General features: G+C 43.0%; 1 protein-coding gene across 1 annotated transcript; it reads right to left on the bottom strand.

Moving 5' to 3' along the window:
• Positions 1-25,477, bottom strand: LOC148477225 (nicotinamide N-methyltransferase-like). The gene is made up of 5 exons (XM_088457039.1): positions 25,330-25,477; positions 21,315-21,522; positions 20,474-20,979; positions 3,713-3,920; positions 1-127 (listed from the first exon to the last, which is right to left on the bottom strand). Exons 1-5 carry the CDS (start codon positions 25,475-25,477, stop codon positions 1-3), a joined length of 1,197 nt encoding a protein of 398 aa, XP_088313165.1.
• Positions 25,478-27,803: the final 2,326 nt, after the last annotated feature.

Consider the following 27,803-nt stretch of genomic DNA (forward strand, 5'->3'; position numbering starts at 1 on the left):
TCAGGACATCCATGAAGTCAGTAGATGTTTATGATGAATAAGTGAGGCATCTGTGATGTGGTGGTTAATTTGGTCGATGGCATAATATGGGCCAAAGCAGTCAACGAACACTAGGATGGTGGTAAACCTATTTGAAGACAGTAGATCAGGAATAAGGTCCACAAAAATATCTCTCCATGGCCCTGAGGGTATAGTAAGCAGCTGTCGTGTATGTTGAACTTTCTTCCTTGTACAGATTGCGAATAGCAATTCATTTGCCTTCTGAAGAAACTGATGATCATATCGGGGAAACACATTTTCCCACTAACAGACATTTGCTATTGATCATATTTTCACATTTGGACAATACATCTGCAGATTTATTGCAGGGGTTGCCGATGCTGCTAACATCTTTGTAGCCAGAACGAGCTTCCTTACTAGGCTCAGTGAGGTCACAGGACTATCCAGAGACCATAGATCACATGACCACTTCTCCCAACCCACTTAGATATCGTCACTCTCCTGTCCTTAAAAACCATTTTCTTACCTCCCTGGTGCCTGTCCAGGCTAGCATTTAGGTCCACTCGCGCTGTGCATCTCTCCCAGATAGCACAGAGGTCCGCTCATGCTGCACATTGCTCCTGGTTGGTGCTGAGGTCTGTCCGTGCTATACAGTAAATGGGTGGTCACGGGGGGGGGGGGGGGGTGTGTGTTGGTGGTACGGGGGTTGCAGGCCGGCGGCGGCTGGTTCCAGGAGACTTGCCTAGCCTTTCGGGTGTACTTGGGCGCCACACGATTTTCAGGAGGCTTCCGACCTTTTCGGGGGAGTAGGTAAGTATGACTTAATGGGATGTTAATGATGGGTACATTCTAGACACTAAAGTAATTGGGAACCTAAAGTCCCTTTAGAGGTGAAAGGTGTGTTACATAAGCAATTTTAACACTGTTCAGTAAATATAACATAAATGCTGGAAAAAAGTGTATGACAAATAATCTACATTTAAGTTCCAGATGCTGAAATCCTGACAAGCCTCCATCCCGAATGAAGGTAACACTTAACCACGGGGGGGGGGGGGGGGGATTAGGCTTAGGAACCACAGGGGGGATTTAGGGTTAGGCACCACCCCGAGAGTCTTAGGGTTAGGCACCAATAAGGGAGGGTTAGGGTTAGAAGGGGGAGAGGAGAGGGTTAGGGTACTTACGAACAGGAGAAATGCAAAGATCTATTTCTGTGGAAACTGACATTGCAATTATAAAGAGAGGCCAATAGATGTCCATAAAAGCCTACTATTTAAAATACAATAATAATATAGCTATTGAGAGGTACTGACAAAAATAAAACACACTGGTCAAATAAGTTAGCAGTAGGACTAATTACACAAAACACAAAAACAAATAATATTTTTCAGTCCAAATGTTTCCTCATCTCACCCTGATACAGTATAGTCAGAGAAAGCAAAACAGTGGGAGGGTATAGATATGTTTTTTTTCTCCCAAAACAGTTAATTATTCTACCAAAATCCTGCTATAGAATATTAGTCCTACCTGGAGCTTGTGTCACTAGACTAGTCCATTTTAACTACTATAGATGTGTCCTCTTACATCCTTGCCGATCGTACTATGTGCGCACGCATCGTGCCAAGCAATTACCCGCAGCAGCATGCGTTACGGTACGCTATGGCACGCACTGCGATCACACCATGCAATCCTATGGAGTCGTGGGTGCGAATGCAGTGCGCAAATGTACTCGTGGGCGCATGCCTCGCGCCATGCATGGTGCGATTTTCCGTGTACGCAGCAAAGATGTAGCAGGACACATCTGTACATAGACCAGTGAGATACGAACCTGGCTGGCACCTTTTTATTATAGTAGCAGAACCTCTACCCAGTATATACTCCTTGCTTGAATAAAAAACACAAAATCAAACCGTTTTAGTAATTTTTTTTATAATTTTGGATTATTAGAAGCATGAGGAAAAATACAATTAACATTTACTGAAAATTACTTAACTAAAAAGTTTATATATGTCACATGTTAAGAGCTGTTCAGTATGTAAGATTTAGTAAATGGCTGAGAGCTATAGAAGGTAATAATAACTAAGGTAGATCAGTAGTTATTAGGAAGCTTTTGAAGAAATCATCCCTCCAGCCAATGGCCACAACTCCAACAACCTAAGTATTCCCTTTGACGGCATGTAGTTGGTATCCCGGAGCACACAGTGCCGGTGCCCAGAATCCCAGTGCCGGAATCCTGAAAGGAGTCATAATTCTGGCAACTGCAATCCCAACAGTGGGTTTTAGGGTTAGTGGTCAGGCATTAGGGAGAGGGTTAGGCTGCAGGAGGGGACGGTTAGGGTTAGGCTGCAGGAGGGGAGGGTTAGGCTGCAGGAGGGGAGGGTTAGGGTTAGGCTGCAGGGTAGGAGGGTTAGGGTTAGGCAGCAGGAGGGAAGGGTTAGGGTTAGGCTGCAGGAGGGGAGGGTTAGGGTTAGGCTGCAGGGTAGGAGGGTTAGGCTGCAGGAAGGAATGGTTAGGGTTAGGCTGCAGACAGGCAGGGTTAGGGTTAGGCTGCAGGAGAGGAGGGTTAGGATTTGGCTGCAGGAGAGGAGGGTTAGGATTAGGCTGCAGGAGAGAAGGGTTAGGATTAGGCTGCAGGAGGGGAGGGTTAGGGTAGGCTGCAGGAGGGGAGGGTTAGGGTAGGCTGCAGGAGGGGAGGGTTAGGGTTAGGCTGCAGGAGGGGAGGGTTAGGGTTAGGCTGCAGGAGGGGAGGGTTAGGGTTAGGCTGCAGGAGGGGAGGGTTAGGGTTAGGCTGTGGGAGGGAGGGTTAGGGTTAGGCTGTGGGAGGGAGGGTTAGAGTTAGGTTGCAGGAGGGGAGGGTTAAATTAGGGGTAGGGTTATGGGAAGTGTTAAATTACTTACCTGTATGCATTGGAATTTCCACTGTCGTGACTCCAGCACTGGGATTCTGTCCGCCAGCATTGTGTGTGCTGGGATCGCATACCCAACCCCCTTTGACAGCAGTGAGGACCATCAATTGCTTATAATCTATTATATCAGTCTCTACTTTACTATCAAGTAACTCACAGGAACTGATTTCAAATCCTTCATCGGTGAGGGTCTTTTTTACAAACATGTCATCATAAGTAAATGCATGTAGCCTATCATTACCAGCAGTGTAATATGTGATATTTAGGCACCCAATTATAATAAAGTATCCCCCAGGTTTAAGCAGCTTTGACATTTTCCTCAGGATTTTGATAAAATCTTGTTGGTCCTGACAAACCACATCCAGCAACCACGCAGTGACTATACAGTCGGCTTGTGGTAACATCACCGGATCCGTGAAGTTTTCTTTGCTGAAGTCAAATTGCACAATACGTTTAATTGTTTCCTTCAACTTTTCTTCCTTTTCCTGTTCTTCCTAACTAAAATAATAACACCAATTACATTATATAATATAGCAGGTTCAAGGGTCATTGCAGAATTGTGTGTTTCACTTCAGTTTTTTTATACCACAAAACAAACCAAACAAACAAAAAGAAAATAACACGCACAACTGGAACTCTTGAATCAGGAGGAATACCAGCCGCCAACTAGGAAATATTCACTATTGTCGTCTATCTCCCTGATCTCCATTTAAAACTAAAACAGTCATTTTTTTTAAGTTACATTTTTGTTATTATTTTTTAAATAGTCTCATCTTTTATGTTCTTTTATGTTTAGAATCACATTTTACCTGATACCTTCCAGCTCAGTAACAATCTTAGATGCATGGGTCCAATCAAAAGCCCCAGTGCTGGTGTTCACCCATTTGTTGAGTTCCATAATACAGGACTCTTTTATTTTTAGTATAGTGATCTCTTTAAAAAATTCACTCATAACAAAAAGATGATGAACGATGGATCCGATACTGATGTCAATCAAAGTTTCTCCTTTAATTCGACCTGCAGGGAAGATTCAGATAAGAAATGTAACATTCTATATAGTTACAGTCAGTTAGAGGCAAAGAAAGAAAATGTGAGTCCCAGCATTGGTCACATACTGATACAGATTTCATGGTGTATGATTAATGGCATAATCCTGGGTGCCCTCATCTATGCCAATGAAATAAATTACTGGCAATCTGAGAGTTAATGCATTTCCCACAGCTGTGTGACTGTAATGGGCACATGGTATACATGAGACATTGTGTTGGCAAAAAAAGCAAATATAACCTACCACAAGGGTCTCGTCGCAAGCCCGATGGTCGCGATGGTCTTGACCATCGCGACCATCTTCCTGGCCGCTCGCTATAGCTGTGGGTGGTCACCCACAACTATGCAAGCGGCCAGGAGGCCGTTCTAAAAAAGAAAAAAAAAAAGACCGGCCCTGATTCAGAGCGAGCGCTCTGTCAGAGCGACCGGCTCTGAATCAGGGCCTCTATTCTTCTGTGCCTCTATCTGTGCTCCCTTCTGTCCCTGTGTCTCTATCTGTACCCCCTTCTGCCTCTGTCTGTACCCCGTATTCTTTCTGTGCCTCTAACTGTACCCTCTTCAGCCTGTCCGTACCACATATTCCTCTCTGTGTCTTTATATGTCCACCCTTCTGCCTCTATCTGTACCCCTACTCCTCTCTGTGCCTCTATCTTTATCTCCGCCCTCCAAGAAGTAGCGTGCCTCCTGCGCTCACTGCAGTGCATGCCACCGCACTTCCTATTCCCCATCCCCAGTGTCAGCCCGGCAGTGTACAGTTCTGTTCACTTGCCCCTCCTGGATGGCACCCTCCAGGGTGGGTCGGTGAGTCCCAGGCAGCTCCTCTTTCCATTCTCCTCTCCTGTGCAGTGCAGTCCCCGCCCGCTTTTGTCACACGCATGTCTAGGGGCCGGGAGCGAAGAGGGAGGAAGAAACCTGTAATGCGGCTCAGGCTGTCACTGACACAACTGCGGGCGACCAGGTGACAAGTGCTGGAGTCAGGCTGTGGCACGCCAGCGCCCCCTAATCTTTTAGGCACCTGGAGCTTGCTCTCCACTGGAGCCGCCCTTCCTACGCCCCTGCACACACGGTATACAATCGGGAAACCGGCTACCTTAATACCGACAGCCGGCATCCCGACTGTCATTTCCTGACGAGGGTGAAATGCCGGGCGTCTACATGTAGACGCCTGACATTTCCCGATGCCGGGAGACCGGCGCCCGGCATCCTGATCGAAGGGATGCTGGGGGCCGCGAGCGGACAGCCACAGGGGGGATGTTTCGGTTTAGGGCACCCGGGGGGACTTAGGGTTAGGCACCCCCCCAGGAGGGTTGGGCTAGGGGGAGGAAGGGTTAGGCACCGCTGGGGGGAGGTTAGGGTTAGGCACCCCCTGGGGGACTTAGGTTTAGGCAGCGGGGAGGGGTGAGTTAGGGTTAGGCACTTGGGGGGGAGGTTAGGGTTAGGCACGCCTAAGGAGGGTTAGGGGGTTAGGTTAGGTTAGTTTACACTTACCTTAGGGACGATCGGGATTTCCAGCGCTGTCGGGCTTCCTCTGTACCGATTCCACACACATACATGAGCAAAATACATTAACACCTTTCTGAAACAGAGTTCAGATGAAAGGAAACTTGTTAATGTATGGTTACCCAATATGCTAAACTGATTTATATTATGTATGTGATTATTGTTATGTTAATAAGGATACATATTGCCTTTATGGAAGCCCTAAGTACGCATAATATCTTTATTGCTATAAATATCATTGTCCCTATGATGTGTGTCTAAGCATATATGGATAACTAGAATCTGTGTGTAAGTGGCTGGATGGGAAATATACATGTTATGTGTGTGATTGTATATCCAATGTCTACAATACCTACTATAATATGGGGTCTATTCAGCAATGATTTTTTTTTTTTTTTTTTACATACGAAATGCGGAAACTATCATTTCTGCATTTTTTATGTAAATCCCCTATTCAGCAATGGGATAAGATAACGCAATTGTCTTCTAAATTGAATTCCCATATCGCAGAGTACCATTTTGTAGGGATCAGACATTGATCTCTATAGTGCTTTAATGCTTTTTGCTATTCAGCAAAGCAAAAAAACGTTTAAATCATGCTAAAAATATTTACTTTATATAACGACATCTAAGAATGGCGTTATATGACGAAAGTCCTTAATTATCCCAGAAACTGCAGGGACTAAGGAAAAGTTTCCCACAAGCCCCTGCAGGATCTTGAAACTCCTCCCAGTCTCCGTCCCTGCTTTGCGGTGATCGCCGAGGGTAAGTACATCTCCAGCCTGTTAAATCTGTCCAAATTGATTGAAATGTGTACACAGGCTTTATATTAGTCTGCATACATTTATATTTGTGCTTTTATATTTAAAATGTATATATACATTATAAATATAAAAGCACATAAATATAAATGTATACACACTAATATAAAGCCTGTGTACACATTTCAATCAATTTGGACAGTTTCGACAGGGTCTAGTTGGACTTGCCCTCAGCGGTCACCGCAAAGCAGGGACAGGGACTATTCCCGAGCGCATGACTGCGCGTGCGCAGAAACAGAATCCCGAATACAATGCCTTCTGTAACATCGCAGGGACATTGTGTTAACGCAACCACTGTCCCAGCATATAAAATTGCTGAATAGCAGACTTAGCGGTATATGTATCAAAGCTTGTTGTGAGATATATACGACCAACCAATCAGATTCTAACTTACGTTTTGCAGGCTGTGTTTAAAAATTGATAATTAGGAGCTGATTGGTTGGTGATATATATCTCACAATTTTATCTCACATCAAGCATTTTTACATATGCCCCATAAAATGTAATAATTGGTAAAAAATTGCGACGATGTTACCCAATAATATTCAGGGCAACATCGTCACTATTGCTGAATAGAGCCCTATATGTCTGTATGATATGTAGAGGGATATTTATTTATTAATGGGTGCAATCAAAAATGCAATATTTACTAATAACATATAATAAAAAAATACAGTATACAACATTCATAGTTGTGTATCCTTATAAATATAATTCTGATTTAGCTAGATTGCAATACTTACTATAATAAATATACAAATATTGCCATTTTAATAATAACACATCACACACTGATAAGTCAATATCTACAAAATAATATTTACAATGTTTGTGTATACTGTTCTGTTCCAAATTACTCAACTCCCAAAGGTATATACTGAATGTACAGTGTATCTTGTAATACAATGAATCAATGACTCTGGCAGTTTACTGTGTGTTTTCAAATAATATGGTTCTGCCTGAGGGTGAGTTTTATATTCATGTCACAAGATTTGTAAATTCTCTATTATCAAAGCAGCTACTCATGTTTACCTCATATAAACAGGCCTACGGTCACCTAATACAAGAGACGCCTCCATAATTATAACATAGCAGTTTCTCACATTCTCTCTTTTTAGGATTCACTACACCCTGAAAGTTATAGGTGATAATGATGCCTATGTATCAAAGCTTGATGAGAGATAAAATTGTGAGAGAAAAGTATTAACCAATCCGCTCCTAACTGTCACTTATCAGACACAGCCTATAAAATGTAAGTTACATGTTGATTGGTTGGTGATTTATATCTCACAATTTTCTCTCTCATTAAGCTTTGATACATAGGCCCCAATGACTCATAATAGAAACTATTCCTAGTTGGGACCAATTCAAGCACTACTGGGAACTTTAAAGAGTGGGTAGTCAGAAATCAGTGATTTGGTGGCACGCCAGCCTCAGCATGTGTGATGCAAATATAAGGGTTATGAACGTCTACACCAGTGTTTCCCAAACATTCCTCAGGGAGCACTAAAGGCTCATACTCACTAGACGATGCGCTGAGCGATTTTGGTGAAAAATATTGGGTGTACACACTGAACGATATCATTACCAATATCGTTCAGTGACATCATCCTGCCACATCCCTGAACAGGCTCTTTCTGACGATATATCGTCATATTGGACTGCTTGTTTGCACGACAGCAAATATCGTTAACGTCCCGTGGGAGCGTGCATCGTTGGTTGCTTGGTGCATATACACTGGACGATATGTACAATATATCGTTGAACAATCTTGTTATCGTTCACTTTTATCGTCTAATTCACAGGTTGTCAAATTCGGTCCTCTGGAGCCCGAGCAGAGCATATTTTCCAAGTCCCTTCACAGAATCAGAAGTGAGATATTAGCTCCACCTGTGGATCTTTTAAAATGTGTCAGTGAGTAATGAGTACACCTGTGCACCTGCTGGGTGACCTGGAAAATGTGACCTGTGTGGGGTCCTGCGGACCGAGTTTGAGAACCACTGCTCTAGTGTGTATGCCCCATAACAGTGCATGGTTTCCATATTTCCTAGTTGGTGCACAGGTGTAGTTATTACTCAATGACACGTTTTAAAAAATCCACAGGTGGAGCTAATTATTTCACTTGTTGTTCTGTGAGGAGACATGGAAAACAAGCACTGTTAGTACTTCCTGAGTAATTAGTTTGGGAAACACTGATCTTCACTACATAAGAGATGCTCTAAAACAAAGGTTCTCAAATTCTTTCCTCAGGACCCCAAACAGTACATGTTTCCCGTGTCTCCTCACAGAATCACAAGTGAAATAATTAGCTCCACCTGTGGATCTTTTAAAATGTGTCAGGGAGTAATGAGTACACCTGTGCACCTGCTGGGTGACCTGGAAAACGTGACCTGTGTGGGGTCCTGAGGACAGAGTTTGAGAACCACTGCTCTAAAAGTATTATATTGAGGTTTAATAAATTGCATAATAACACTGTGGGGTCCATAAGACATGTAGGTTCACAATATAGTTACACATGGTTGTAATACAGCAAGTAAGTGCAGTGGAACAGAATGATACAGGGAACCTCGAGTCAAAATGAAAGATCAGCACAAAGGTATCTGTAGATTTCTGTGCACTTTGGGGACTGTCTATTTTTATCTTCCTGTGTAATAATGAAAGAATCAGCATCTCTTGTCATCTCCTGTTGTGCTGATCGGCAGCACAGCAGACACTGGGGGAGAGGGTGCAGGGAAGGAAGATCCCTCTGAGAGCGGCAGCTGCAGGAAGATTCTCTTCCTGCAGCCGCCCCCACTGTGTATCTGACTGATCGGATTATTGTGTGGTTTGGTTGGAAAAATGCAACTATGCCAGGCAAGTGGTTAACTAAGATATGGTTTTATTCCGACTCTATGAATACGTGATCACAAGTTATTACTGTGTGAAATAAATATTACTTATAAATTGTACTTTTTCTAAAGCATAATATAACAGGCGTTATATGTCTTCCTTTCTATGGATTTTTCAAGGCGTACTAACTGCAGATCATCGTAATTCTGCTGCAAATGTATGTCTAACTGCAAGGTCTAATTCTTGTGAAGCAAATATCATTGGCCATTTCTAGATCACATGTGCTTAGTCTACATTACATAAAACTGTGTGATATTTAATTCAAGATGCTCAATATTGCATTGAGCCTTGAGCATCCATGCTGCACGAAGAAGGGAAAATGGGCTGTTTCAGAGCTTTGAGCAAAGCAAAAAAAAAAATTGTACAGTAAATGTACAGTACAGATGCACACATCTCAAACAAACAAACATGTTAATGGTAAGTATGCTGAAATGTAAACTTAATGTCAGCAAATAATTGGACACAACTTCCCTTTAGGAAGTGCAACTGGGAATGGGTCCTCAGGGGTTGTGATTGTGCTACGTCCTCTCTTCTCCTTCTCCCCTCCATCTAAGTGAATAACAAATTACACAAGACAGACAGGACAATCCTTTGGGGCAGATGAACTCAGGTCCTAACTGTCATGTTACAGATTATCATAAATGAGGGAAGGGGAAAGAGGAAAAAAGGAAAAATTCACCGCACTGATCCTGGATAGATCTATCTAAGTAATAATATAGTGTAAGGATGCTAAAGCCACCTCTGATGTCAATCTGGGTATCTCAGTACCATAAATATTTCAGGGTGGTGGTGCTACCTAGACTTAATATAGGATTCCGAAAAACAAAAGGTTCAGGTTCATAGAGAACTTAAACCAAAAGACTCTATATGGGTGCACTCTACTAATTCAAATGGTAGTAATAAAACATAACTCTTATTATATCTATGACAATTCAATAAAAAGACTTACACAGATAACAAGAATATCTGACAAGAGTAGTGAAAAGAGTGAATAGATTAATCTCAGGATAGGAATAACCCAGATAAAAGTAGGCGAAATATAGAACAACAAATACTAGACAATACAACATGAAACATGTATTGATAAAATAAAGTAAAAAACACCAGGTCAATAGAAATGAAATAAATTGTATTCAATTAAATAATAACGTAACAATGTACTCTAATGATTCCCAAGGACGGTTATTAATAGCAGAAATTGAAAAATGGAAAATAGAAAGTGGGGGATATCAAATTCAATTCCAGACTCTGCTGCTCCTTTCACACTAAAAAGTGGAGGAAGAGGAGTGAGAGATCTCCTGGCATTGTAACCCCTGAGAACAATAGTCAACAGTGTTCCTGGTCTTCACACCAAATTACTGCTATTTGCTGTCATGCCCATGGTATTGGACCGCAAATGAGTGAATTTATCGGTTGAAATAAGGACCTCTAGGAAGATACAGAGTGCTGTAGAGATAGAGTTGTAATCAACTAGAGATGATGAATTTCAAACATAAGTGATCGTATAACTAGATATATCACAGTCATAGAAGTGAAAGGCTCTAGTGACATGGTATAATTCCAGGTCAATAGATAGGAAATGTCGGTAAACAGAGATATAAAAATAGTAGGGGCTAAAGATTCCACAATCAGGCTCTGCTGCTCAGTCTCATACACAATTGTAGAGGAGGAGGAGTGAGAGATCTGCTGGTGTAGTAGTACAGAGAAAGCAAATAAGAAGAGGTTCCCGTCATCAACCCCAATTTCTGCTGTTGGTGGTCATACCCAAAAGGCATAGGACAACAAATGAGAGGATTATCAGGTCAGAATGAGAGCCTCTTGAAAAAATAGAAAGAAATGAGTAGAAATAACACACTCCGTTACCAACTGTATCACAAATGTCACCAATGCATATGAATCATTGCAATCATAATAACAATATAGATCACGGAGACATATCCAGAGGGTGTATCTTAAAGTCTGTGCATAATATGCAAACCTCCTGAAATTGTACCCATATAAAATTATTTCCAAGATGTTAAAATCTGCTCTTTGGTAATAAATAATAACAAACAACAAGAATCACAGCACAGTTCGAGAGGTGATCTTTTGCCATATAACAGTCAGGAATACATGCTGTTGTTCACAAATAATGTTAATGTCAGCAGCAATTTATAAACCATCAGGTGTTAGGTCACTATCAACCCTCAATTGGGAAAAATATATTATAGTCGACTGGTTAGTTAATTGAATCGTTTCAACATGATCCAGAAAAACATTACTGTTGTCAACAATCAAAAAATTCTTAGCAACCCTTTGCTCACATAGTGTTAAACTATGTCAGGGAGAAAAAGGTGAATATATTAAACAGTGAAAGAAGAGATAAATACTGATGGTTCTATAAGGATGTGTAAATCAGCTGATAATAAATAAGCACATAATAAATTTTACAGCACTGTTCACTAAGAATGGCAGTCATATAGTGTCAAGATAAATCCTGATCTTCATAACAAATCTATGGCAGTGAAAACATATATCACAAATCCTGATTATTATACATAATATAGTGCACCTGAGAGAGGGCCATGGTTTCATGGGCAAGGGCCAGGAAAGAGATAGGAGAGGCAAGGAGATGCTGGAGATAAATAGGGACATAATTTAATGCACCTGAGAGAGGGACATGGCCTCATGCTGAAGGGCCAGGGAAGAGATAGGAGAGGCCAGGAGATGCTGGGGATAAATAGGGACATAATATAGTGCACCTGAGAGAGGGCCATGGCTTCATGGGGAAGGGCCAGGGAAAAGATAGGAGAGGCCAGGAGATGCTGGAGATAAATAGGGACATAATATAGTGCACCTGAGAGAGGGCCATGGCCTCATGGGGAAGGGCCAGGGAAGAGATAGGAGAGGCCAGGAGATGCTGGGGATGAAATAAAAGGAAGCTACAAGCAAGAATGATAATAAACAGAAATTTGAAAGGCCCAAACAGCACCCCCTGACCAGTGGTGCCCTGTGCGATGGCACCGGCTGCACTACCCTAGCTATGGCCCTGGTAAGAAAACCCCAATAGAACTAAATACACCATCGGCCAAGCTCGGAAGTACTTTCCAAAAGAAACAATAATTCCCAGAAATTTATCAAGAATCGTGTTTTTAAACACGTCCATAAAAACACTAAACTCGGGTCAAAACACACTTTTCAAACACACTTCTATGTGAGCATCAAGCTGGCTAACAGACAGACCAATCAGCGACCTGGCCGGTTACTATAGTAGTGGCCACTGGTTGGCTGGCAGCTCTGTAAGTGCAGGGAACCTCATTGGTCCTGTCACTTGTGGAGATGAGCTGTGTGTGTGTGTACTGTAACACAGTCGGGATAGGGCTCCCTCTCCTGGGGTAGATGGACTCCCACTTTTCACACACAGCAGCCATAGAAACAGGATACAAGTCAGGAGTTCTCATACAAACTGGCCGGCGCCAGTATTTACTGTGCCAAATGAATATAAACATAAACAAAACATAAACATAAGTCCTAGCAAGGCTGGGCACTAGCTACACAGCAGATTCCCTCTCTATAATAATGGTAGGGCCTATTGCCCTCACCATCAACAAAACACGTGCACAGTACTTACAAGGATTATCACCAAGTGTTTCTGAACAGTCTAGTCTGCCTGCTCTCCCAGGTGTGAGACACTCAGCCACAAACAAACCCAGCTTATATTAGCCATTTCCAGCTGCAAGCCCTAATGAGCCTGTTACCAGGCTGAGAGGCCCAAAACCTGGAGTGTCCTGTGGATGGAGCCCTCCCTCTCCTCACATCCACACCCCCAGGACCCAAACCGGCTTTTCTCTAAAGCCGACATTTCTAGTCTGTTTTTCCCAAACAGACTTCTACTGGGGGTTTCCGAACACATATGACAGGAACCTAGGACATACATAGAAGCCATTCCACACTTCTCCAGTGCTTCTATCACAATACACACAGCTCTTCTGTGTCTGTTATAGCTCGAGACCATGATTTGTTATTTTTAATGGCCCAGGGATGATACTGGAGAAGACGACGGATCTGCAGCAAGGGTTAGGTGAGTATGTTTATTTTTTGTAACCATATAATGGGATTCACTGAGTATAGTGTAGGTATTGTGATAGGAACACTGGTAAAGTGGTCAGTGGTAGATACATTTGTCCTAGGTTTTTGACCTATGTGTTCTAAAAACCCCCAGGAGAAAAGTCTGCAGTGAAGCAGATTTGAGTGTCGGCTTTTTGAAAAGCTGGTTTGGGTCTTGGGGGTGTGGATGTGAGGAGAGGGAGGGCTCCATCCACAGGCCACTCCAGGTTTTGACCTTCTTGGTCTGTTAGCAGGCTCATTAGGGTCTGCACCTGGAACTGGCTAATATAGGCTGTGTCTGATTGTAAGCTAGTGTCTCATACCTGGGAGAGCAAGCAGACTGGCTGGCTCAGAGACACTTGGGGAAAACAACCTGTAAAGTCTTGTGCATGTGCTTGTGTTGATGGTGGAGGCAGTAGGCCCCACTATTTCTGTAGCGAGGGAACCTCTTGTCTAGTTAGCGCCCAGACGGGCTAGCGTTTACTTTTATGTTTTGTTTTCCTTTTTGCACAATAAAGACTGGTACCGACCAGCTGGTACGAGACCCCAGACTGGTGTACTATTTTTCCGGCTGCTGTGTGTGTGAAGAGGGAGTCCATCTACCCCAGGAGAGGGACCCCTAATCCGGTCGTGATACAGTATGTATTAAATTTTTTACTTTTGTACAGTGTGCGTGTACTATCTTTATTTTTATATTTCTTTTACAGGGGGACTATAGGCACTGGCGGGCCCTTAATTCCCTGCATGCTGGTATTTGTGTTTCTTCAAGTGCCAGCATGTGGAGCAGGCTCGCTGGGACTTGTAGTCCTAATGTAAAAGACACTTTAAATCTATTCTTTACAACTATCAACCCCACACCCACCTTCAGCCCTGGCTTGGGGTTACCTGGAGAGGGGGAATCCCATTATTGGCGTGTGCTGAATAATTAGTGGGGGTTAATGCTTTGCCAGGGGGATCCAGTCAAGTGTGACCCATGGCTGTGCCATTACACCCCTGCTAATAAGAGCCTGGTGCTTGTAGAAAGAAATATGGGAACCCCTCATAATTTTTTTCCCTCGTTTTTGCTGAACCAGGACCAGTTCAAAAAGCCCGGTGCTGGTTATGCTTTGGGGGACCCCACACCATGTTTTTTTTTTATATTTTTATACACACAGAAACCTGCATGGATTTCACTGATCTGTGCAGGCTTCATGTTCGGGAGTGTTCAGATAGTTTCAACATGGGGGAGAAAAGACAAATGCACTTGCAAACACCATTGGAAATCATGATTCTGTGAAACACGATTCTTAGTAAATTTGAGTCTTTGATCTTAAAAAACTCTCACAAATTCCAATGATTCCAATCGTCTTTAAACTTGACCAAAACATGATTCTTAGTAAATCTGTCTGGGATTGTTAAAGCTCCGTACAGCGGACAGATGTCCTAATTTCTAGGCTGTCCAGAGCAATCCTAGACAGATGGCAACCTTAAGACAAATTGTTCAGAGGTAAAAGTCCAGGATATCTGTAAGGATTTTCTGTGAGAAATTCCAGTGTGAAAATATTCATGTTGCAATACCTGTGTCCTTGCAAACTTCCAGCCGCTGCTTTGATGTATTATTTTTTGCAATTACTTAATATTTTAGTACAATAGGTGCTGGGAACGTTTTTATAAACATTATTACACTATGTAATAAATGACATTTAATATGATTTAGTAGTTAGTAGCATTTGCTGTGTATTATGTTTTGAAATATTGGGCCTGATTTAGAGATGGATGCAGTAAGCACAGTAGCTGAGTCTTTGAGGTATATTTACTAACGTGAGAGTTTTTGGAAGTTTAGATGTTGCCAATAGCAACCAATCAGATTCAAATTGACATTTAAGCATGGTGAAAAGAAGATAGAATGTCTCTTTGCTGGCGCACTAGAAAAATCATATTAAAACATAACTTTTATTAATTTCAATAAAATAATATGCCTCTCCAGTGAAATATTAAAAGCAGTCATGCGTCTAAACAATTTTTTTTTTGGTGAATAAAAAAATCACACAAATAATACTGATCTTGCTCTCCAATGTGCTATTTCTCAGTCTTATTATGATGTGCCCTTGTTACGTTTTGTATCCACTATAAGGAGAATTGCACTCAATGTTGCAATCCCCGTATGTCAATATACAGTATCAAAGTTTCTTGAGCCAGGTTTCAGAGATCAAGGTGATTGATTTATTTCAGTATTCACTCTCTCACAAACCCTACTTATAATATTAATTCAAAGAGCACTTATTTATCATATACAGTAGTTATCACAGTGCAAATACGGACTATATCCATATTGATTGTTTGGGAATTCCAAAAGCACTTACTGTATCTCTCATATAATTATCAGGGTGCCAATTTGGAATACTTCCACATACATTATTCTAGAAACAGATCAGATAACATAGTGATATATTGCTCTTAGAGCATCCATACATTTCTTATACAGGTTATCTCTTGTGAGGTTGTCTGGAGTTAATTAGTATAGCACAAAACTGAGAATATGCTCATTGGGCTCCAGGGGCTGGTGGGAGGGGCAAGGGCTGCTGGGAGATGTAGTTCTCCCAGCGCCCATTCTGGGGGGCCACATTAACACACTCATGCACACACACAGTCACTAATTAAGGACTATTTAAGCTAATTGGAAATTTCCAATTGCTTAATTAGTTCTAAGGCGGGGGTGCCGCCAGGGTGCCAGAGCAAGTCCCTCGGATTTTTCTTAAAAATAAAGTTTTTAGGAAATATCACGCTTGCTCTGGAGGTGCATGAATAAAAACCTCCCGGCGTGAAAAAAAAAAATCACGCACCTAATTGAATAGCAAAAAACCCACACGTGCAGGAGTGGACGTTTAGATATTCAGGCAGTGTTTAGATGACTTCACGCGTCTGATGCCATGCATGGCTGCATGGAGAGTGGGCATACCAGAGAGGACACCTGAATCTGAACACGTGGAGCACAGTCGCCCGGGACCTCAGCCGTAGTCTGACAGTCCAGGTCCTGACATGTTTCCTCTGTATAGAAGTTGTTATTCAAGGCAACGCATCAATGGAGGTAGCCGGTAAGGGATGAAGGTCAGGTGACATACTGAGGTAGGGAAGTGTATCTCCAGATCGAGACAAGACCAGAAAAGTTAGTAGGGCAGTAACTCTGCAGGGTGATCACTGAGGCTCACTATGGGGCCTATTTTCATACTATGAAATTAAATTTGCAGGATATCCCCCAGAAAACACAGGTTTCAGGTGATATCTGAAAATTTTAAGTATCCCCTCAATGTATCGGGAGGGGGGGGTCTTTTGCAGTCCCCAGTTTGTGAGCACAATAGCAGCTCTCATAGGTTTGTATGGGGGCTGCTATTAATGAGATCTATGAGCTTGCCCCCGGTAGCTACTGTAACACCATCTTTAGACAACATTTACCATTGTAACTTATGGGCTACCTATTTCAAAGTTTATCAGGAGTAAATCCCTGGTAAATCCCTGTATAATCCCTCCACGGCAATAGCTGCTCACACTTGCGTGGCCTGCTGACCGTACATACTCAAAAGGGTGGGCTGCTAACCGCGCACGCGCAGTACCATGACAGTCACCCAAAGGAGAAAGTAATTATTGATCACTTTAATTTTACACAACAAAGGGATGGGCTTCAATTGGAACCCAAATGATCAATGGTACATCCCTGTGATCTTTAATTTCTTATTGCTGTGATAAGTTGCAATAAGATAATTCTTGGGTCTAAAACCTGATAATTTATAAATATGCCCCTATGTTCTGAAGGAGCAGATAGATGGTTAATAGCGCACCACCGGGTGTGAACGCTGTTTACCATCTATCTGGTATGAAGGCTAATCCCCACTTTTTATGTTTATATTTGTTCTTAATGTTTATTACATTTTTGTTAAGACATACTACACTATGGGCCTGATTCAGAGGCGTTCGCAAAAAGCGAGCATTCGCTTTTTGCGAACGCCTCTGGTTATTTTAGGAGTGGCCTCCTGGCTGCTTGCACAGTTGTGGGTGACCACCCACAGCTATAGTGAGCGGCCATGATGATGGTCGCAATGGTCAAGACCATCGCGACCATCGGGCTTGCGATGAGACCCTTGTGGTAGGGTCTCATGGCTGCAAGCCCCAGACAGCGTCTGGCTCAAATAGAGCTGGAAGCTCTCCCACTGACATCACTGGTGATGTCAGTGGGACCGCCCACAAACGGCAGGTGTTCGCATGGGAACGCCTCCGTTTGTGAAGCCAACCCCACCGCCATGCCTACAAAATGGGGCGAGCTGTCGATCAACATCTACAGCCGCCCCTTTTGTAGTGGGTCCCGGAGCAAGTGCTTTTTGCGCTCGCTCCAGGGCTCATGCGTGCGCACTGGGCCACCATCGACGCGCTTGTGAGCGGGTCTGAATCAGGCCCAATATTCAGTTTCTTTCCTATTTTTGGGAGCCTATTGGTATCACTTATGATTTAAGAAGAAAAGAAACCTTTATAAGTTTTCATCATACCAGTTTCAAGTCAGCCTCTATGTGAGCATCCCATGTTCTGTCATCATATATGTGTCTGGGTAAAGAAACCTTGAAGTGATTCATTCACATTGTTCACAGGTAACAATCATGTGAGCATTTGTTACCTTAGCAAGACACTGTGTGGGGTGTTAAGATTCCTGCCTGTCACATGAGGACTACTGTGTGAAGGGTCTCTCCGGTTTCCTTTTCTGAGGTCTTGCTGACAGATCATTTGATTTAGATTATTTTCTATTACAATATTCTATATATTTTTCTGTTTTTATGTTTCTATGGAACAACCTCTTTTAACCATTTAAGAAGATTTGGTCGTCCCAAAAATCGTCTAATCGAATACGACCCTAAATATTTTATATTTATATCTAAATACATATTTTCTATATTTTTAAATTTTCATATCTATATATTTTATATATTTTTTTTTCTATTGACATATATTGTATTGATCTATTTTATTACACAACTAAGTAGTCCAACATCTTTCCCAAGTGGATCCTACAGAAAAACACCATGAGGCAATTTAAGTATTTTATTGTACATTTAATATTTAATAAACTTCATAGTCTACTTTTCATAGCAAATAAATATTTATGACTACATCAGTGGAATAACTATACAGTGCACAATAAAGTATTCTATTTTGGTGCTATATATATATATATATATATATATATATATAAAATCAATCATATACCCTTTTTTATATAAATATTTCTATTTTTTTATTAATTGATATATGAGCAATGTGCATGGAAATTACAGATGCAGCACATGTAGAATTGAGTAATTATCTAGGTCTTACTCTACAGTTTTCCTTTGCGTATTGTAATAAAGAAATCTGTATCCTGGATACAATGACAAGCCCTATTGATACATTCATAATGCTTACATATTGAAACTGAGTTACGGACTCTGCATTTCAAGAATGTTATTAACAGGGCCATTTTCGGGAAAAATAGGTTTTGGCACTGTGCGTGAAGTTACTCGGTGTGGCGCTATATAAAAAATAAATTATAAATTATATATGTATATCAGTGGTCACCAACCTTAATGGGGATGTGAGCTACTCGAGAAAAATTAAACCTCCCGAAGAGCTACTTAAATTTTTGAAGAAAAATAAATAAATATGGCTAACACCGAAAAATGAAAGATCATTTAATAAAAATGTTTCATGAAAAACAGCAATGCATTTAATTAATACAGTGATAGTGTTGCACATTTCACTTTTAATTACCGGCTCCAAGGAGGTAAGTAGAGTAGAGGAGCAAAAGAGATAGGCAGGGCTGCTGTGTGATTTTTGGGCAGGACTCATTCGCCCCAAATGCAGTTGACTCCTGTGATATCCAGATGTTGTCCATCACATATTGTGTCGCCCTATCACAATCACCTGATGCGCTTCCCCGTCGCTCCACCCACGGCTTTGTCAGAGGTCTCTTCCTCCTGGGATGTGACCTCTGACAAAGGATTGACCGACTGCCGGGATGCCGACTGACAAAGTCCCGGAGCTGGAATCCTGATCAGTGTGCACTGACTGAATCTAACTTGATCCAAAAGGTGAGGCCGCGCAGGCTCCTCACAATGTGGGTGACATCATGACGTCACCTGATCACTTCAGAGGCCAGTGTTCACAGTTGCAGTGGCATAGCAATGGTCCCCAAGCCACCGAGAGCTCTGCTGGGGCCATTTTTACGCCACTGCCATCTAGGATCCTGTACCAACTGGATGTCCTTAGGGTTAACTTAAAATTTGTATTACTACAGCAAGTTAGCTGGTTGATATAGCTTTCATGTGTTTGGAGACATTGTCTGTAGGGTGAGATGCGTATCCAGCTCCTAGCATTGTTTGAAATGGTCTGCACATTTGCTACCAATTAACCAGCACTTTTAGTGAGATCTCACCTAACAGTCAGTGCTAGGTGATTGTTCTGTGAACTTGGCCTTGCGCAAACTCCGGAAACTTTGAATAAACATCGGCTTCTGACTTTCTGGCTTCCTTCTTGATTGCTTGATTATTATCACATGCTAACCTGGCTTTTATCTGAATCAGCTTTGCTTATACCATGTTATTACCGTTGTTATGTCCTGAACAATGGACTTGCTTTTGTATTACTGTACATGCTTGCTTTTTTACCTCCCTGTTTCTATTGCCTGAACTTATGCCAGACCATTCAGCCTGTCATTGGATGTCACTTTACCTAACCCTTGTCCCTGCTAGCTGTGTACTGACTATAGACTGGCTATGAAACATTTGTGGTCTGATACTTAAGATAAGAAAAGATATATCAGTGTCATTTCTTACTAAACATTCCCATATGTAAGTAAGTGTCAGTGTCATTTGGGTTGAATGGGAGAAAGATGGCAACAATAAATATCTTATATGTTTCCTTCCAAAACCCTCAACAGTATCCAGAATCCCGGCGGCTGTGATCCGAACAGTCGGTTTTCAGGTTTAGGGTTAGGCTGTGGGGGGAGGGTTACAGTTAGGCTGTGGGGGGAGGGTTATTGTTAGGCTGTGGGGGAGAGGGTTATGGTTAGGATGCAGGAGGGGAGGGTTTTTGTTAGGCTGTGGGGGGGAGGGTTATGGTTAGGTTGCAGGAGGGGAGGGTTATTGTTAGGCTGTGGGGGAAGGGTTATGGTTAGGCTGCGGTAATGGTGGGTTAGGGTAGGATTACGGGAAGGGTTAGATTACTTACCTGTATGCATCGGAATTTCCACCATCGTGACTTTGGCGCCGGGGTTCTGACCGCCAGCATTGTTTGTGCTGGAATCGCATACCCAACCCCCTTTGACAGCAGTGAGGACCATCAATTGCTTGTAATCTATTATATCAGTCTCTACTTTTCTATCAAGTAACTCACAGGAACCAATTTCAAATCCTTCATCAGTGAGGGTCTTTCTTACAAATATGTCATCATAAGTCAATGCATGTAGCCTATCATTACCAACAGTGTAATATGTCATATTTAGGCACCCAATTATAATAAAGTATCCCCCAGGCTTAAGCAGCTTTGACATCTTCCTTAGGTTTTTGATGAAGTCTTGTTGGTCCTGACAAACCGCATCCAGCACCACCGCCGTGAGTATACAGTCGGCTTGTGGTAACACCACCGGATCCGTGAGGTTTTCTTTGCTGAAGTCAAATTGCACAATGCATTTAATGGTTTCCTTCAACTTTTCTTCCTTTTTCTGTTCTTCCACACTAAAATAATAACACCATTACATTATATAATACAGCAGGTTCAAGTGTCAGTGCCGAATTGTATGTTCCACTTCAGTTTTTTTTTATACCTCAGCCACACAAAAAAAAAACAAAAACGAAAAGAAAATAACATGCACAACTGGAACGGTTGAATCAGGAGGAATACCGGCCACCAACTAGGAAATATTCACTATTGTCCTCTAACTCTCTGATCTCCATTTAAAACTAAAACAGTAATTTTTTATTACATTTAATTTACATTTTTGTTTATTATTTTTATTAAAATTGACTCAATCTTTATGTTCTTTTACTGTATGTTTAGAATCACATTTTACCTGATGCCTCCCAGCTCGGTAACAATCTTAGATGCATGAGTCCAATCGAAAGCCCCAGTACGGGTGTTCACCCATTTGTTGAGTTCCATAATACAGGACTCTTTTAATTTTAATATAGTGATTTCTTTAAAAAATTCACTTATAACAAAAAGATGATGAACCATGGATCCGATACTGATGTCAATCATAGTTTCTCCTTTAATACGACCTGCAAAGAGGAATCAGATAAGAAGAAATTCAACATTCTATAAAGTTACAATGAGTTAATGGCAAAGAAAGATAATGTGAGTCCCAGCATTGGGCACATACTGGAACGGATCTCATGATTTATGTGTCATGGCATAATACTGGGTGCCTTCATCTATGCCAATGAAATATATTATTGGGAATTTGCGAGTTAATACATTTCCCACAGCTGTGTGACTGTAATGGACACATGGTATATATGAGACACTGTGTTGGCAATAAAAGCAAATATAAAAAAAATAGCATCTGTGTCACATGTTTTATATCTATATACTGTACCCAAACATTATATATTATTCCTCAATTTTCTGTGATGCATAAGGAAGATATGTCTATGATTCCCGAGTCTGTCTCCATTTCTGTGCTGTGTGTATAACGTTTGGTGGGTTAATTCTATTCCATAGCACCATGGATGAAAGTGACGTCTGTAGCTGACATCTCTCTGTGAGCAGGGAAAGTGTCTCCTGTTCCCATTATATCCTGTATACAGAGGTGTAATGTGGAGCTGAGGTGCCCATCAGGGGTGTATCTATAATGGGTGCAGGGTGTGTGGGGAACACGGGCCCCTGGGTCCAGGGGGGCCCCGCACCGCACACCCTGCACCCATAATATTACTTACCTCTCTGGAGTCCCACGTCGGTGCGAGCGTCTGGCACTGTAATACGACTGGAAAATGGCTGCAGTGGCCATTTTCCCATCGTTTGCGCATGCGCCGTACAGGGAAAATGGCCTCGGCGGCCATTTTCCCGGTGACCTGTGCAGACACTATAGACTCTGGGCACACTCTAGTGCCCAGAGTCTATAACTCCAGCGCTGGCCGCGCACAACTCAGTGCGCAGCCGGCCGCCGGGCAGAGAGGAGGGGGCCCGTGTCGGAGATTGCACACGGGCCCCCTCCTCTCTAGAAATGCCTCTGGTGCCCATAGCAGGTACATGCTATGGCACCCCCCATCCTGCAGTACAGAGGTGTGTCTGGGGACTAGGCATAGCCAGCACATGGGGGTGATATGCAGCTAGTGTACAGGATGGGCAGCACCTATTATGGAGTAATTTTTTTAATTTAATTATATTCTCAAACAAGCAAACACAATGCATTGTATTTATAAATTAAAATAGAACATGATCAATACAAAACCATATAGAAGCCATGAAGGTTTTCGGGGGAAAGGGGGACAGGGAGTTTTAATGTATGACCTGGACATAAGGGATGGGGGTACTATATGTTTCAGGGTCTGAGGGTTGGGTAAGTAGTGTTTGTCCCTGGATCGAGGGTTATAGGTTGGATAATGTATGGGCCTGGGGGTAGGGTGGCTAGTGTAGGCTCCTGGGGATGAGAGGACAGGATGGATAGTGTATGTGCCTGGCACTGGGATGGTAGGGAGGATAGTTTATGTGCTTGTGGGTGGGGGTGGGTGGTTAGTGTATGTCCCTTGGTCTGCTAGGGTGGGTGAACATGCAAACTTGCATGTTTCTCAAACCCCATGCAACTCACAATGGCAAAACCCGCATCCAGATGTTTTGCCATTGTGAGCATACAAGTTGGGCAATGTACACTATCACTGCCTGAAAACTTGAGAGAAAACAGACCGGTTTCAGGCTACTGAGTCTATCCTCAGCAGGTCCGATTAACACAGAAAGATGCACTGATCCGTGAAATCCATGCATGTTTCTGTGTGTAAAAAAAAAAAGTAAACTGTAATGTGTGTCCCTCCCCCACTACAAGCATAACCAGCCCCGGGCTCTGTTGAGCCTGTCCTGGTTCTTAAAATATAGAGGGGAAAATGCATAGTGGTCCCCTGTATTTTAAGAACCAAGACCAAGCTTTTTATTAAAGCAAACATTCACACTCACATTATTATTAAAGCAAACATTCACACATACTTATCTAGAATCCCTGTAGTCATTCACATCCACTTGTCCAGTAGAATCCACAACACCTGTAAAAAAAAAATTAATACTCACCAACTCCTAGTGTAGATTATATCCTCTTAGTTCCAAGTAGGCATTCATGGGGTTAAAAACAAGAAAAAAGCACACCAGAAACCAGGTCAGAAAGGGATTACACATACCCTTCCTCCACATGAATGACCGGGACCCACGTGAGTACTGTCATTACAGGAGCCAGCAGCCAATCAGTCGGCGCCACCTCTATTAACCTTGCGGTTCCCATAATAGGCAGCAATGTAGTGGTTTCCACCATAGACTTCAATGGCGCTTTCCCACCAATCAAGTCTATGGGGAAAAGTGTGACATACAGGCTGACTGCTAAGAGCCAATCAGCGTGCAGCTCCTACGAAGGTGCACGCTGATTGGCTGGTGGTTCCTGTAATGACAAACCTCACGTGGGTCTCGGTCGTTCGCACGGAGGAAGGGTATGAGTAAATGCCCTTCCTCCGCAAGAAAGACTATACAAAATACAAGATAACTTGCGAGCATGAGTTCGCAGGCTATCAGATTTGGTGAGTTGTGGACAAAATCGGACCTTTAAATGTGCGAGAAGGTCCGCGTTTGTCCCGCATGAAAAATTCAAACCCTACTACACACACACAGGTATACGTTTATGATGCCGGCTGTCATAATGCCAACCGCTGGCATCTAGACTACAGAATCCCAGCGAGGGTTAACTAACCTACGCCGGGAGACCGGCGCCCGGCATTCCAATCGGGATGTTAGGTTTAGGCTAGGGGGAGGGAGGGTTAGGCACCCCCGGGGGAAGGTTAGGGTTAGGCACCCCCCCGGGGGACCTAGGTTTAGGTGGCGGGGAAAGGGGGGGTTAGGTTTAGGCACTTAGAAGGGGGTTTTAGGGTTATGCACCCCTAAAGGAGGGTTAGGGTTAGGGGGTAGAGTTAGGGTAGTATATACTTACCTTCTAGACGATCGGGATTTCCTTTCATGTCAGGCTGGCGCTGTATCACACCGAATCCCACACACACACCTACCTCTCCCTCTCCGCCCAGTCTCCTTATTCTGTCTTTTCTACAGCTCTTACCAGCTCTGCTCCACTCCTTGATGTCTTCCTTTCCTCAGTGTTGCATCCGTGTGGCTTGTTACTGGACTCCTCCAGTGGTGCAGTGTCAGACCATTGGCAGAGTGTGAGCTTCCGTGGCCCTGAGCACAGTGCCAGCTTTATTTCTCTGCATCTGCAGTTCCATTTGGGACCAGGGGACTGGGAAATGGGTTGGGTATGGGAGACTGGCAGTTTGGATGCTGGCCGTCACAGACAGCGGCATCCCGATGCTCAGTATTTAACCTCCCCGTGCACCCTAACCATAACTCTCTTGTTTAGTGCTTACACCTAACCCTCCCCCTTTAGTGCCTAACCCTAACCCCTCCCCCCAGTTGAGCCTAACCCTAACCCCCCCCGTCCGCAGCCTACAACGGTGCCTAAACATAACCTGTGGGTAAAAGCTAACCTGGCTTACTATACTTACGTTCGGTATGCCAGCTGTCAGTATTCCAGTATCAGCATCTCAAATGATGTCGGGATTCCGGTGACAATGTTTGACCGCCGCCATTCCGTGCAGAGGTAAATTAATTACATTCCAGGCAATTATGTCAGTCTATTTATTAAATGTTTAAAAAAAAACAAAACACTGCTGATCCACCGCCCTTAGTGTCCCCTGCCGTAGCCAGCACCTGTGCATGAGCTCCACCGGTTCTGCCTACACTACACCCCTGTCTGTACACTATAAGGTCACCCATTTAATTCTTCTGGTGCTCAGAATAACCATATTATATAGCTAAAGCAGCAATTTATCCTGAATACACACCTGTCACTAATGCGTTGTGCAGCTTCTCCATAATAAACACCACTGTCTCATCTCTGAATGCACTTTCTGAATCAAAATAACATTTAAGGTGCTCCCTGGAATCCATCCCATGCACATGATAATGCTTCAACTTGGGTCTGGCTTCCATTCTCTTGTCTTCTGTCACACAGGACGGGATGAGTCTCTGATCTGTATTTGTAGCCTTATAGTAATATATATGGCTGTTCTCTTTATATACAGAAGAATCCTATAGTTATTTACTCTCATTATACACAGCTGACTATGTGCAGAGATCTTATGACAATTATTATGATAAGTAAATATTTGACCTAACCAGGTGATAATGCTACAACGCTACAATGTATATTGAATTAACAGTATTTTGTTTATGATTATGACTAACCCTCTACACTCCATCTTATACCCCTTTTACACCGCTCTCCTAGATCCCACCCAGAATTTTGAACACGGGTTCTTCCTGGGTGAGATCCCTTTCATACTGGTGGCCTGACCCGGATAATTTCCACGTCCATGACATCACTGTTATCACTTGCTGAGCCAGCGCTTGGAGATGAGATTACCTCCAAGTGCCGGCTCTTCCGAATCGACCCAGGTTACCCGTTCACATTGCACCGCAAGCCGGGTTGAACACGTGTTACCTGCTCGTTACCTGGGATTAAATGCTGGGTTATTTCAACCTGGTCCTATCACACTGAGCAATAACTCGGGTTGCTACATGTTCACGTGCACTAACCCGGGTAATTGCTGGCAGTGTGAAAGGGGTATAAGTTAGCTTGAAAAGACCCATTAGATATTTGTCTTTAAATTAAAAATACCTTTCTCCCCCTACATTATCGGTCATGACATTAGCTCCTGTTTTACAGTTAAAGACCACACAGACAGTACAATTTTTGAAAATGATATTGCCGTTTTTGACCGATTGGAATGACATATAATTTAAAAAGTGCCGTGTGTAGGTACAATAACGATGCCGATGCGCTCTAGGTGGTCGTTGGTCGGTGATTTCTTCAACATGCAGAAAGATCACTGACCTATCTTTCACGATATGTCACACATCATTCCATGTGTATGCCTGATGAGCGATGTCATGGCTGACACAGATGCACGCATGGATCAGGGAGACCCGGGGTGCATGTATCAGTGTGTAAAAATCGGACACATTGATCCATCTGTGCTTCTGTGTTAAATAAAGTAAAACAGGGGCAAATATAAAAAAATAATGGCATGCCCCCCCCCCCCCCCCACCCCAAAAAAATGCACAAACAGCTCAAGGCTTTGGAGACACAGTACTGGTTGTGCAAAATACAGGGGACAAATGATGTAGGGGTCCCCTGTATTTAGCGCAACAAGCATTGGGCTCTGAGCCGGCCTTATTGTGGATATACAGGGGACAAAATGCATAGAGGTCCCCTGTATTATCCATAACCAGCACCCGGCTATTTCTAGTGAGTAGGTAATGCCACAGACAAGGGAACCCTTTCACCAGATCCCCCGGCCAAAGCATTACCCCTGACCACTAGTCCTCCCAGGCTGGGGATCCCTGGGGAGTTGGGGACCCCCCTATAATAAAGGGGTCTCCTTCCCCAGGGCACCTCAGGCCTGTGCTGATAGCCCGGGGCTATTTTCGGCACCCCTGAAGCGGTGGGTGCCAGGTTGATAGTGTAGTGTGGTGTAAATGAAAGAGTTAAAATTATTGTCTTTTGCAGTGGAACTACAGGTCCCAGAAAGCCTCCCCAACAGGCTTGTACTTGGAGAACCACAAGTACCAGCAATGTGGGGCATTACAGACACGCTGGTACCTGTAGTTCCACTGTAAAATAAAAAAAGTCAGTACACACACCTTGAAAAGTAAAAGTTTAATAAAACATACTTGCACACTCGCATGTACACTCGCACTCACTATCTCACATACTCACCTAGTATCCCTGAAGCCATTCATGTCCACCTCTCCAAAGAGGAATCCATAGTTTCCTGCAAAAATAATTCGTTATCCACCTCTTCCTATTTGTGGAGCATGATCTCTTCTGTCCATGTAGGCATCCACGGGCTTGTCAAAACAAAAATCTGAACCAGTGGACATTAGTACTGTCCTCTAAGGATCGTACTACCCGAATGATGACTCAGTGGCAGAATTTCACTATAGAAATCCCAGTTCTGAACGTTCATTGACTGAGAGAGGCGAGTCTTCCGCCTCTCAGCCAATGAGCGGTTCCCACCATTAAAGTCAATGGGGAGAACTGCAAAGGTAACTAAAATACAAGGGCCCCCTATGTTGTCCCCTGTATTTTGGCAACCAGGGCTGGCTCTGAATAGCACGGTGTTGGTTGTGCTTATGTCGCTATTTAGCACAACCAGTACTGGTTCTCCAAAGCCCAAGGCTGGTTGTGCTTTTGGGGGCACTTTTTAAACGATATGTCATTCCAATCGGTCGAAAATGGCAATATCGTTTTTGG

Source organism: Taudactylus pleione, unplaced genomic scaffold, assembly GCF_031769625.1.
Source record: "Taudactylus pleione unplaced genomic scaffold, aTauple2 ptg000734l, whole genome shotgun sequence".
Classification (NCBI taxonomy): domain Eukaryota; kingdom Metazoa; phylum Chordata; class Amphibia; order Anura; family Myobatrachidae; genus Taudactylus; species Taudactylus pleione.

Coding starts and splice junctions, on each gene's coding strand:
- LOC148477225 (XM_088457039.1), bottom strand. CDS start 25,477: ATGGAAGCCAGACCCAAGTTGAAGCATTATCATGTGCATGGGATGGAT. Junction 21,523..25,329: donor GCACAACGCATTAGTGACAG/GTGTGTATTCAG, acceptor TCCTCTTTGCAG/GTCGTATTAAAGGAGAAACT. Junction 128..3,712: donor ACTGAGCTGGAAGGTATCAG/GTAAAATGTGAT, acceptor GTCTTCAAATAG/GTTTACCACCATCCTAGTGT.